The sequence below is a fragment of the Chelonoidis abingdonii genome, chromosome 1 (assembly GCF_003597395.2).
Source record: "Chelonoidis abingdonii isolate Lonesome George chromosome 1, CheloAbing_2.0, whole genome shotgun sequence".
NCBI classification, from domain to species: Eukaryota; Metazoa; Chordata; order Testudines; family Testudinidae; genus Chelonoidis; species Chelonoidis abingdonii.
The window spans coordinates 26609476-26621828 of record NC_133769.1 but is presented as its reverse complement, the minus strand read 5'-3'; the positions used below and the strand labels follow the sequence as shown (position 1 = coordinate 26621828).

Here is a 12353-nt window from a genome sequence, read left to right as displayed (position 1 = left end):
TGAAGGAGAATAAGCTTACCCACAGCAGCGATGGCAGGGCACTTATCATAAATGTACTTTGTGCAAATATCTCTGATGGTCTGGGCATCAATAGCCTGAAAAGTGTTAAGAAAAATAAGTTAATGCTGTCTTGGACAAAGTCTGTTAGAGCCCAAAGTTGAATAATTATTATAAAATGGTTCTACAGCTAATCAACTAGTAAGTTAGCTGCCATGTCTTTCTAGAGCAGCAGTTCTCAACTCATGAGCTGCGTGCAGCCCAATCAGCACACAGCTGTGATCTGTGTGACATACTGAGGGCCATACAGAGATAGTATATATACTGTATGGATATGGCCCACCTCAGTAAATAGGTTGAAAACCATTGTTCTAGAGGCCTAGCAACGTTTCAGACAACCTTTCACCCTCAGAACTGCAAATGATTATCTTCAAAAGTTTGAGAGCCTGGACCACCTGCTGGGACTTCAGCCCTGTGGAAAGGGGGGTGGGAGTCTCAGGGTTTAAGCCCCACCACCCAGCTGCAGAGCAGAGCCCTGAGCTTTCCCTCCTCCCCTAGTCTGACAGGCAGAGAATGGGGGAAGCTCCACAAGCCACACTTCAATTGTAAAAGAGCCACATGTGGCTCACGAGCTGTGGTTTGGCCACCCCTGCTTTATACAACTAAGTTGCTAGCTGCTACATTAACATTCTTCATTTAAAAATAAACACCTGCATTACTTACTTCAATTCTTGCTTCAAGTTCAGGAATTGGAATTCTACGATTGTAACACAACATCTGTCTCCCAATGTCCTCGCAGATGGGGGTGGACCCTAATGAAGGCAAAAAATACTCTAGTTATCAACATATGAGTAAAATAAGAATAAAAATCCCAATTTTAACCTTACCATCAAGCTGTAACAGCATATTTGTTTTCAGAAGGTTCGTGGCTCGAGATACTTCACTTTCAGTAACACTTGTGCAGAGTCGTATCCTGAAAGAGAGTTTGAAACGCTAGTAGGAAATTTTATTAATTCAAGTAAGAATGGCATTAGTTACTTGAGGTAGAATGCCATATTACCTATGCACAATGCTAAGATACCAGGCATATTAGTACACCAGTACTAGAATCTCATTTCTAGAGAGCAGGGTTAGTGGTATTCTCAGCATATGTAAGTGGAGGATTAGAGATTTATCCCTGTATCAAGCTTCTTCCCTATGAGTAGTAGGATTAAAGGGTAGATGTAGGTTGAATCTGAGGAAGCTTTCTAATGGAATGAGCTACTTAAAGTTGATAGTCTCCACAGGAAGATTGAGAGCCATATATCAGATGTTTAGAACTAAACAAGAAGTAGTACACTAGGGTACTGGTTCTCAACCAGGGGTACATCAACTAACCTAGATATTTGCCTAGTTTTACAAAAGGCTACATAAAAAGCACTAGCAAAGTCAGTACTAACTAAAATTTTATACAATGATTTGTTTATACTGCTCTCTACACTGTACTTTGAAATGTAAGTACAATGTTTATATTCCAATTGATTTATTACATGGCAAAAAACAAGAAAGTACACCTTTATTCAGCAGTAGTGTGCTGAGACACTTGTGTTTTTATGTCTGATTTTGTAAGCAAGTAGTTTAAGTGAGGTGAAACTTATGGGTACACGAGACAAATCAGACTCCTAAAAGTGGTCCAGCAGTCTGGAAAGGTTGAGAGCCACTGCTCCAGGGAACAACTCACTCTAAGTGCAGGGAGATGTATTAAAACAGAGGTTTCCAAACTCTGGACTGCACAATGCTGGCTGGTCAAATGGGGCTAGCTCCCCTCTGCCCCCACCCCCAATGCTCAATTCCATTAAGCGAACAAAAACCTACATTATGATCCCAATACTACTGTTCCATTTAATCAACTGCTGTTGTTGTCATCGACATGTAATTAGGTTGGGGTGGATCAGGAGGGGAGATGGGAGCCCATCCTATGAAAGGACAAAAATTCCCTTGCAAAATGTCCTAGAAGTGTTCCTATCTGACTTGAATTTTACCTGTGGCTCATGAAGTTCAGCTGTACTCAGTTCTTGAAGGTGCATACTCTGGTGTCGAGATGACTCAAAATAGGCCCTAAATTACACCATTCCCTGGCCTAATTTTCAGAGAAATTCTTGCACAATGGCACACCTACAATTTCATTTAGTTACAATGTAATTATTATAATTTCATCAACAGAGATGGGGGTCCAGTAAAAGGTACTCTCATTTTTAAGCTGAATATTTTTGGTAAAAAAGTGACGCATCAAAGAGCAGGGATTGGCTTATAAACAGGTCTACGCCAAAACTTGATCATTTTAAACTCTATGGCAGGGATCGGCAACCTTTGGCACATGGTTCGCCAGGGTAAGCACCCTGGAGGGCCGGGCTGGTTTGTTTACCTGCCACGTCCGCAGGTTCAGCTGATCGTGGCTCCCACTGGCTGCAGTTCCCCGCTCCAGGCTAATGGGGGCTGCAGGAAGTGGCAGGGGCTGAGGGGCTCCATGCCTGCAGACGCTCCAGGTAAACAAAACATCCTGACCCACCAGCGGCTTACCCTGATGGGCTGGGAGCCAAAGTTTTCCAACCTCTGATATATAGGGTCGGCTTATGAAAGGGTTATACAGTTTTTGCTATTTTTACTTATCCATCTCGGGGGATCGGCTTGTAAATGAACAGGCTAATGAATCAGTATATATGGTAATTGCATGTGCCTCTCTCTGAAAATGTAAACTAAATGCCATGGAGTCTGTTTGCAGTTGATTGGAGGGTATATAAAGTTAGATAAGAAGTAACAGACCTTACTTAGCTTGCATCTTACTCCACAGAAGATTACATAACCCTTCCAATCCCTCCTCCTGCCAGAACATTTAATTTGTAAATCAAATTGCTACACCTCTACGCCAATATAACTCTGTCCTCAGGAACCAAAAAAGTCTTACTGCATTATAGGTGAAACTGTGTTATATGGAACTTGCTTTGATCCACTGGAATGCGCACTCCCACCCCCCAGCCCCAGACCGCTGCCTTACTGTGTTATATCTGAATTCGTGTTATATCGGGTTAGAGGTGTATTACTGATGTTTTGGGCCAGATTTCACCACTCTTGCTCTTCAAGTAAACCCACTGCTTTCACTGGAGCTACTTCCAGTGTAAGGTACTGTCAGGGTGAAGCAAGAGTGGGAGAAACTGGCTTTTGGGGAACATCACAAGCTTCTGAATTTAGTCTACTTGTTCTTTCCCAACAAATTTGGACTGTGATAAACACAGAACACTTCTTTGATGAAGCTGCTATTTTTAAATAGCCAGTCCTCAACCCAAAACAAGCTACTTGGAGAAACATGCATTTTCTTACCACTCTCTCTGAACGAAGTGCATCATATCCTGTACAGTGGATGGTTCACAAACCATGTAGAGCCCCCACAGTCCAGTATCAGTGTAACAGGTGTTGAAAGATTGGAAGCTATGACACAGGTTGCCATGACAAGTGATCTGGGCAAGCTTGCTGGATAAATTCTGTTTAAACAAAAAGATAAGTTTTAGCATTTCGGGGTTTGCGGTTTTTTAAATATCCTTTCCCACCACTAAGCTCACTCACTGCTATTTCAAGTGAGATGGATTGGCAGCTTCCTCCACAGCCAACAATACTGCTATGAGTATGCACCAGATGCTTTTGTATAGAACAGGCAGCTTCCTCTCCTGCACATAATCTTTCACTCTCCAAGTGACAGCCTGAATTTGTCAGTTTTAAACTGCAAAGATTTTTTTTTTAAAAAAGCCCTAAAAAAATAGCTAGTAAGATTCCAAGAGAGGGAACAGGCACTGGGATATTCATTGCATACAGCTTTGCAGCCTATTTAGTTTTTCCAACTTGTTTTCACTATAGGTTGCTAGGCTGTATGAGGGCTCCTCCACTTTGATGACTCAGTGTGCCATTCCCCAAATGCACCTGTGCCCAAATTCTCATGCCACATGGCAACAGAATGCATTCAGAGACCATGGAGTTAGATTTTGAGGTTTTTTGGTTTTGTTTTTGTTTTTTTTAAAACACTGATAGAAATACCCAGGAAACTCGATTCCATCCCAGACAAGGTGGAATTTATGAAGAGTACTGATGCTGGCAAATAACTGAACTAAACACCTCTTACTGGTATAGTCAACCTTCATCGAAGTGCCTTGAGGTTTACTCACCACACCTCCTCCAAAGGAACGATCCCAGTTGCCTATCAGAGTATTTGCTACCATAAGGGGAATTGTATCTGGGTGAGACCAGCCAACTGCTTCGACAGCTATTGCGATGTGTGCCAAGGGCATCTTGTCATCTCGTATACGAATCTGAATCACAAAAACGTTAACTTCAAATGTAATGCCGCAAACACTGTAGTGGGTACCTTTATTCAAATGAAGGAAACTAGATACTTTCAAATAAATCTAGTGCAAAGCATGAAAAGCTTTACTCGATAATACCCTTAACTGTCTGCATAAGCCTAATGCTGTGTGTAAGGAAGTCATTATAATAGTCATTTTGCAACAGAACACAGGAGTCCCAAGTTCCAGTCATCTGCTGTAACTTTTAAAAACCCTTGCCCAGAAATATATTAAGTGAACAGGATGATTTTCAAGGATGGCGAGCATCAGCTGCTCCTATTAACTTCAATGGGAGCGACGGGTGCTTAGCAGCTTTGAAAGTCACACTAGAAACTCAAGATCACACCACACAACTCATTAATATTAATCATTACTCAGTGTTGCTTGTTGATCTGATTAACCTGAAAAGGCAAAAAGCAATCTCAGTGCTTACCTCACTACCTGTGAATTTGCAAGGGGGTAGGGCTGGGATTCCTCCTTCCTGAGTAGACGGTAAGTTACCAAAATGATAATTTGCTAAATCAAGCAATTCATCATGAGAGACTCCTGAACAAGAGAGTTTCATATAGAGCAGTTTTAAAAAACATCTAAGATCATTTTTCACAGAAGTTAAAAAGCTTCAGCTAAGATGCCAGAGTTACAAAAATCCATCATGATCTTTGGTTCTCTCCCAACTGGATTATTGTACATTTCTGATTTCCCACCCACCCTTTCCACTTCATTACATGCCATTGCTAAAATAATTATCTTCATTACCTTTCTTACCTCCTCTATCTTATACAGCACCAAACACAAGCTCCTTGTTCTCAACTTCAAAGCCCTACACAGGGATGCCCAGAGGTGAGGGGCAAGCAGAGCAATTTGCTCCAGGTCCCAGAGGGCCCCCACAAAAATATAGTATTCTATGGTATTACAACTTTTTTTTAATGGAAGGGGCCCACAAAATTGCTTTGCTCCAGGCCCCCTGGATCCTTTGGGCGGCCCCGGCCTTACATAATCTCACCTCACCTTTCTATTTTCTTATTCCCTCTCCCATTCTGAACACCATCTCCTTCCTACATTTGTGGCTTTGTGCGCTCTGTCACACTGTCCTCTCACGCTTACAAAAGCCTCTCCGTTTAAAGCGAAGCACCCTCCTTGCCTAAAGATAAATTTAAGTGTGTCCCTGGAAGATTACTGGGGGGAAAAAAACACAACAGATGAGATGCAGATACACAGAACTTTGAGGGCTAACAATAGGACTTCTACGACCTATTAAGTAGTGGATAAGTCATATTTCTGTGTTTGATCTTCGTACTATCTCAACAAAGTTAAAGTGCTGTGTTTTTAAACTTATTTTCAAGTGCTTGCTGTGATGCATGTCTCATACTAACCTCCAGCAGCAGCCAGCACTATCCTGGGTCCTTTATAATGTGTTGTTATGTACTCCACCAAGTCATTGCGATTTATGGATCTGTAGTGGTAAAGAAGAAAATAACTACACTTCCTGTCAGCATAGGTACTGTCTACACTGATGCATTTCAGCGATGTAGCTGTGCCACTGCAGCATTTCAAGTGTAGATAAGTTCTAAGAAATAGAAGTTTCACATTGTAATCGTGTCCAAAGCAAACATGTATGATTGAGGGGAAGGCATTCAGGGTAAATTCCACTTGCAATTCCACCTTATGCAACCCCAAACACTTCATAAGGCATAAAGAGAACAGAAATTGTTCCATTTATCTTTAAGTGTGGTTTTCAAATACCGGAAAGTAACCATGAAATTAAGACAAAGAAGAAATAGAAGCTGTAATTACTTGATGTTTTCAGTGGGTCCTAATATTGTCCGTCCCAGTGTAGTGTTCTGATAGGCTGTGGCATGAAGATAATCAAAGACAACTTCCTGCAAATTGGTTTCAACTTCCTGCATCTCTCGAAGGATAACTCCTCGCTCCCGCTCAATCTCTGCTTCTCCCAGTGTACTGTTCTGTATGATGTCAGCAAGAATCTCCACAGCTAGTTGAAAACACAAAGGGATGGGGGGCAAGTGTGCTTCAGCAACACTAGAACCTTCAGCTCACTGTATCGTAATCAAATAAGCAGCTCAAATACATATTATAAGTGGGCAGAACTGTTAGCATAGAGTACAGGAAGAAAGATCTAACAGGAAATTGAAAATAAACTTTTACATAGTGTAATCTTATTTTGTAATATTTGTTTTAGGAAAACTTTAGTGCCCTTCTCAGAGAGAATGTGTGTTCTTCAGGGATTTCTAAAACTTGTAAGAACATAATGCTGCCCATTAATTTCATTTGGTGGCCCCTAATTCTTATATTATGGGAACAAGTAAATAACTTTTCCTTATTCGCTTTCTCCACACCACTCATGATTTTATATATCTCTATCATATCCTCCCTTAGTCTCCTCTTTTCCAAGCTGAAAAGTTCTAGACTCTTTAATTGCTCCTCATATGGGACCCGTTCCAAACCCCTAATCATTTTAGTTGCCCTTCTCAAAAAATATATACTGGCATTAGAAAAGGTTCAGAGATGAGGAGACCACATCTGTACACAGTATTCAAGACGTGGGCGTACCATGGATTTATATAAGGGCAATAAGATATTCATCTTATTCTCTATCCCTTTTGTAATGATTCCTAACATCCTGTTTGCTTTTTTGACCGCCGCTGCACACTGTGGGGACGTCTTCAGAGAACTATCCATGACGACTCCAAGATCTCTTTTCTGATTAGTTGTAGCTAAATTACCCTCCAACATATTGTATGTATAGTTGGAGTTATTTTTTCCAATGTGCATTACTTTACATTTATCCACATTAAATTTCATTTGCCATTTTGTTGCCGAATCACTTAGTTTTGTAAGATCTTTTTGAAGTTCTTCACAGTCCGCTTTGGTCTAAACTATCTTGAGCAGTTTAGTATTCTCATCAAAGAATTGTCAATATGAATTATTTTATTTCATATGAACACTATGGAGTAAGATAATTCACTTAGACATACCAGGAATGAACAACTAGACAAAACTAAACAAAAATATAGCTTGTTCTTCAACTGGCAGCACTTTGTTTCTCTCTTCTTGTAAGCTTCTTTTTCACAACATGTTTAACTTAAGCTATGTGTCTCTAACCACAATACAAATATCCAGGGCCCTATCATACCTTCCCAAGGTTAAACACACTGGAGTGGCACAGAGTGCCCAAGATACACTGGGAGGTTCACTTTAGAGTTTGAAAAAAAGTTCCCTCAGAAGAACAAGGGAGCCAAAGTAGGGGCAGGGAACATGGTCTGCAAACTCTGCCTCTCTCTCAGATCTGCAGGGGCGTGAGAATTTCACATCTTTAGCCCCAAAGGAGAGCCACTTGGTCCCCAGGAGATGTGCCAAGCATGGGTTACAATGCTGAAATGCTCCTCTCCAAACCTGCTAAGCCTCTTCCCCATGGAGTTTCAGCAGGGGGGCTGCCAAAGAAGGGAGGTGGGAAGCACACTGTAGAGGCACTGTTCTCCCATTTCTGCTATTTAGAGGGTTGTCAGCTCATTTAATTCCTTGCTGGTCCCCTCCTCACAATCTTTAATCTTTAGGAAGGATGCTCCTTCAGAAATTCTGCAGAACAGAAGCAGTTACCTCTTGGCAAGTCCTTTGAGAAAGCCTTTGCATAATACACAGTTTGTTCTCTGGATGTGTAGGCATTAAGATGAGCTCCCATGTTTTCAATCTCTAGTTCCAGGTCTAACTGAGATCTCTTTTTTGTCCCCTGAAATTAAAGAAAAATTTTTTTTTACTTGCACTCTAGAAGGTACCTACCCACAAAGTAGCCTTTGCACATGGGGAATAGTAAGGGTTTATTTTTTAAAAATAGCTGATTTAAGCATAAGAGAAACAACTGGTTTGAGGGGGGAAGGCTAGCACATCGGTCTTTCCCCACTGGAAAACTAAGTTTAAAGCCTGCACAGATCCCAAGTGAAAATTAACTTGAAGACAGAGTACCTATTTGTCTCCTACAAAGATTGGCAGAGTTGAGTCATGCTGAATTTAACTAATCTCAGGTATAAGCAGGAGTGGATCAGTTCAGAATTTAAATATAGTGGAAGAAATATGGAAGGAAGGTTGCACAACACCTAACTCAGACCAGTGTTGTTTTGACTGCACCTCAGTAAGCACTCAAATTGTTAATTTTAAAATGCTGAAATAACATGCAGAACTAATTCCTGAAACTAACAGATCTATCATTCTTGAATTCCTCCTGTCAGCCATTTTTTGTTTGTTTTTTGTTTCAAATAGATCGAACATGAAATTGTTCTTTCAGGCAAGGCTATAGCAGCACATGCAAATGTACAGGTGAAGCCATACAGATCTGAGGTGAAATCCTGGCTTCACTGAAGTCAACAGCAACTTTGCCATCAACTTCATTGAGGCCAGGATTGCATCCTTGATTTTTATTCTGGACAAAAATCCAAATTACTTGTGTTTTCCTAGTGATTTTGAAAAGTGATAGACTGAATTCAGTTGTAAGGAGTCTCCATAGTTATCCTTAAAGATCAGTAAACAATTTTAATTTTAAAAACGTTTGAAAACTAGTTTTAATACTTACCTTGAAAGCCATATGTTCCAGGAAGTGAGCTGTTCCGTTGTTCTTCTCATTTTCATACCTGCTTCCAGCATCAATCCAAAGACCAACCTTATTAAAAACGAACATTAATCTTACTATCTAATTGAAGATAGCATTGGCATTGTTTTGCTGGTTCTTACTTCGGCTAACATTTTACCTTTTATAAGTAGACTATACATGGATTTTCAAAAGTGCCTAGTGATTTGGGTGCCTCAATTTTGGGGTAAACTAATTTGCAGTTAAAGGGGCATAATTTTCAGAAAGTGACGAGCACCCACGCTCTGAAAAAATCAGACCTCTTTACAGTGTATCGAGTTTGGCACCCAAAATCACTAGTCACTTTTTAAAGGCTTAGCCTAACCTTCACACAAACTTGTGGTCATTATTTACAAACTGTTGCTAAATACTTCTTCTAAATACTCTTGGAAAATACATGTACATAGTTAAGTAAAAAGAACAGGAGTACTTGTGGCACCTTAGAGACTAACAAATTTATTTGAGCATAAATACAGACTAACACGGATACAGACTAACACAGCTGCTACTCTGAAACCTATAGTTAAGCAAAAAATTCATTCACAAGTTACTTACTGTGCATGTTGAGAGTCCAGAATCTTCAGAAGCTACTCTCAGGCCATTTTCCAGAGAAGACACTTTAGTCTCAGGAACATTTAAGACTATTTGCGTTGCTGCCTTGGTGGCCCTGAATCTGCTTGTCCCAAGTTGTATGGACTGTAAAGAAAAGCCATTAGTTACAAATTGTAGGCACCATCCTATGATGCTTGTCAGGAAAGCATGTTCCTGAACTTGGAAGTATGAATTATTTATTTTTGTTTTGTAAAATTAGCACTGATTTGGTGGCCACTGCTCTTCTCCTCAGAAATGCACCAACTCTGCCTAGAAATGAGGCATGAAGGGGCATAAAATGGACCTGTCTGCAGCTGACCCTTTTTTATTGCAATGGTTAGAGCACTAGCCTGGGCTGTGAGAAATCTGGGTTCAGCACAAGCCACTTAGTCTTTTTGTGCTGAACCCAGTGTAAAATGGGGAATAGTAGTAAAAACATTAAAGATTATGAGGTGCTTAGATATTACAGTAAGGGGCCATATAACTACCTGAACTAGGCCTAGAAGGGCAACATCTACAGCTCCTCAATCTGCGCAGATTCTTGTTTTTATTCAAGGAACCCAGAGTCCAGGGCTCAGCCTGCAATGCCATCCCATGTAGCCTATAGAACTAACCAGGCTGCTCCAGCTTCAGCCAAAAACTGTACAGCCACATGCATTGTGGCTTGCACAGATCCCACACAGCCAGACAACCCCATGAGGACAGCAGGCAACTACAAAGCATGGGGGACCCCAGTGGGCCAGCCTGTATTCCACTTTAGTTCCACAGCCTGCTGGGGATATTTGTTGGTGGCTCCTTCATGGAGCCTTGAATACAGGTGTGTATGTGGCACACTTCACCATTCTTCCCAATGCCTGTCCTTTTTGTGGTGTGGGAGAGACCCTGGCGCACAGAATCATATAGTATCAGGGTTGGACGAGACCTCAGGAGGTCATCTAGTCCAACTCCCTGCTCAAAGCAGGACCTATCCCAGCCAGATTTTTGCCCCAGATCCGTAAATGGCCCCCCTCAAGGACTGAACGCACAACCCTGGGTTTAGCAAGCCAATGCTCAAACCACTGAGCTATCCCTCCCCCCTCAACAGTATGTTAAGTTTCTGGCTGCACTTTTCCCCACACGTTTTTACATATGCACACCCAATCCATGCCCCCCCCAAAGTCGTGGGACCACCTCATCAACCTCCTCCTAGCCATGGCCAAAGTGGGCATTTATAATGCCAGGGAGAGGAGGTTGGCTGGGGGGGGAGGGCACGCAAAGAAGGGGCTACGACTGTGGGGCCTGTTTCCGTTCTTTCATTAGTTCACACATCCTGGCCGAGTTCCTCTGGGCGCTGCCTGCTGGCTCCTTGGAGGCTTTTGAGGAGCAACAGGCGCTGTCCAGGGTTCTCTGCTCGGCGTGCTCTTGTGTCCCCCAGTTTTGGTCCTTTGACCCCCCTCACCTGTTACTCTTTTCTTCATTGTTCCGGACTTTAGTTGATTTCTGGTCTCAGTAGCTCCTCCCCAGGCTGGGGGAGGGGCCCTCAGCTGTCGGGGGGCTTATGCCCGCCCACGTCCCAGCACCCAATGGGATGGGCGTGTGCGGGTTCCAGCGCTCAGTGCGACCCTGTGACAATAACCTGAAACTACAGCTCCCAGGGTGCACCGCGCCGGAGGAAGCCCATTGCCCTTTGACTGCCGGCAGCCTATGGCCCGGCCAGAGGGTTGGCAGCCCACGCAGCATCTCCCCAGCGCCCCGATCCCTGTCACTCACCCGGGTCGCTGGGGCTGAGCCCCGCACAAGGCAGCGGCCAGGCGCGGCCCAGAGGAGCCGTCGGGCCGCCAGGTAACCTGCCTTCACCGCTGCCGCCATCTTACAGAAGAGGCGGGGCGGCCGCGCGTCTCGCCTTCCGGGGGGAGCGTCACAGGGCGGGGCGCGCGCGCTGGAAGATCGGGAGGGGGCGGGGCGAAGGCCGGCCTTGGCAGGAGGGCTGTTGCAGGCCTGTTGTGTGTACGGCGCTAGGGGGACCAGGCGCCCCGCACTGTTGGGCTGCGGAGGGCTCTGGTGGTGAGAAGAACGAGGCTCTGTGCGGTCCCGAGTTAAAAGGGCGAAGCAGGATGAGTTTCCTGTTGAGTTAAAAATCTGTGTGAAAATCTGGCTCTAGCAGCAGTGCCGTGTCGTAATCCTTAAGGGCTCTGTTTTGCTATTTAGAGCCCGTATGTTGTGGGCCAGGCATATTGCTTCTCTCTGTAGCCTTATAAAAGCCGCTGTCAGCGCGCGCCCAAGGCTCAGGAAATTCATTACATATGTTAAAAAAGCAACACAAAATTGCTTTCATTGGCTTCTTTTGTATTTATATTCAGATCAGGTTTTTAATTTCACACACACACACCCCATACGCCACCCGCCTCATGATAGCACTTTTACAAAATTTAAATGAGCCTAAGTGGTTGACAATGTCCTTTTTAATAATCTTTGAAAATATCTGAAGCTCGTGATGAGGCCATTTATTTTCTGGTTTAAAAATTAGTGGCACGTATGCAGCTCAGTCGTGCAAATGTATATTCTCATGATTAGTCCCACTGATTTCTTTTGGATTGCTCTTGAGATTTCGCAGGATTTGGTACATAGTGCTTAATCCTGCTTATTTTACTGGGACAGGTAGACCAGCTGGGCCAGATTCTCTGGTGTAAATGGGTACAACTCCTTTGACTTCAAATTAATTTTGCCCATCTAAACCAGCATGTCTTCAATGGGGCTATTTGTACAAGGCAAACAAG

The 12353-nt window shown here is 43.0% G+C and overlaps 1 protein-coding gene across 3 annotated transcripts in view; it reads right to left on the bottom strand.

The window, feature by feature from the left end:
- Positions 1-11460, bottom strand: part of PMPCB (peptidase, mitochondrial processing subunit beta) — a 267948-nt gene extending 256488 nt beyond the window's left edge. For 2 of the 3 annotated variants that reach the window (XR_012655654.1, XM_032774527.2), the window contains exons 1-12: positions 11347-11460; positions 9562-9702; positions 8953-9039; positions 7986-8115; positions 6162-6360; positions 5741-5820; positions 4801-4913; positions 4191-4334; positions 3355-3515; positions 885-970; positions 721-809; positions 20-95 (exon numbers count right to left, since the gene is read on the bottom strand). Coding sequence is in view for 2 of the 3 variants with exons in the window: in XM_032774527.2 (XP_032630418.1) it covers positions 20-95; positions 721-809; positions 885-970; positions 3355-3515; positions 4191-4334; positions 4801-4913; positions 5741-5820; positions 6162-6360; positions 7986-8115; positions 8953-9039; positions 9562-9702; positions 11347-11445 (1405 nt within the window). In the remaining variant the exon portion in view is untranslated. Of the gene's footprint in view, positions 1-19; positions 96-720; positions 810-884; positions 971-3354; positions 3516-4190; positions 4335-4800; positions 4914-5740; positions 5821-6161; positions 6361-7985; positions 8116-8952; positions 9040-9561; positions 9703-11035; positions 11141-11346 lie in introns of those variants that run through there. The other variant, XM_032774528.2, reaches the window with a different exon arrangement.
- Between the last annotated feature and the right edge of the window lie 893 nt (positions 11461-12353).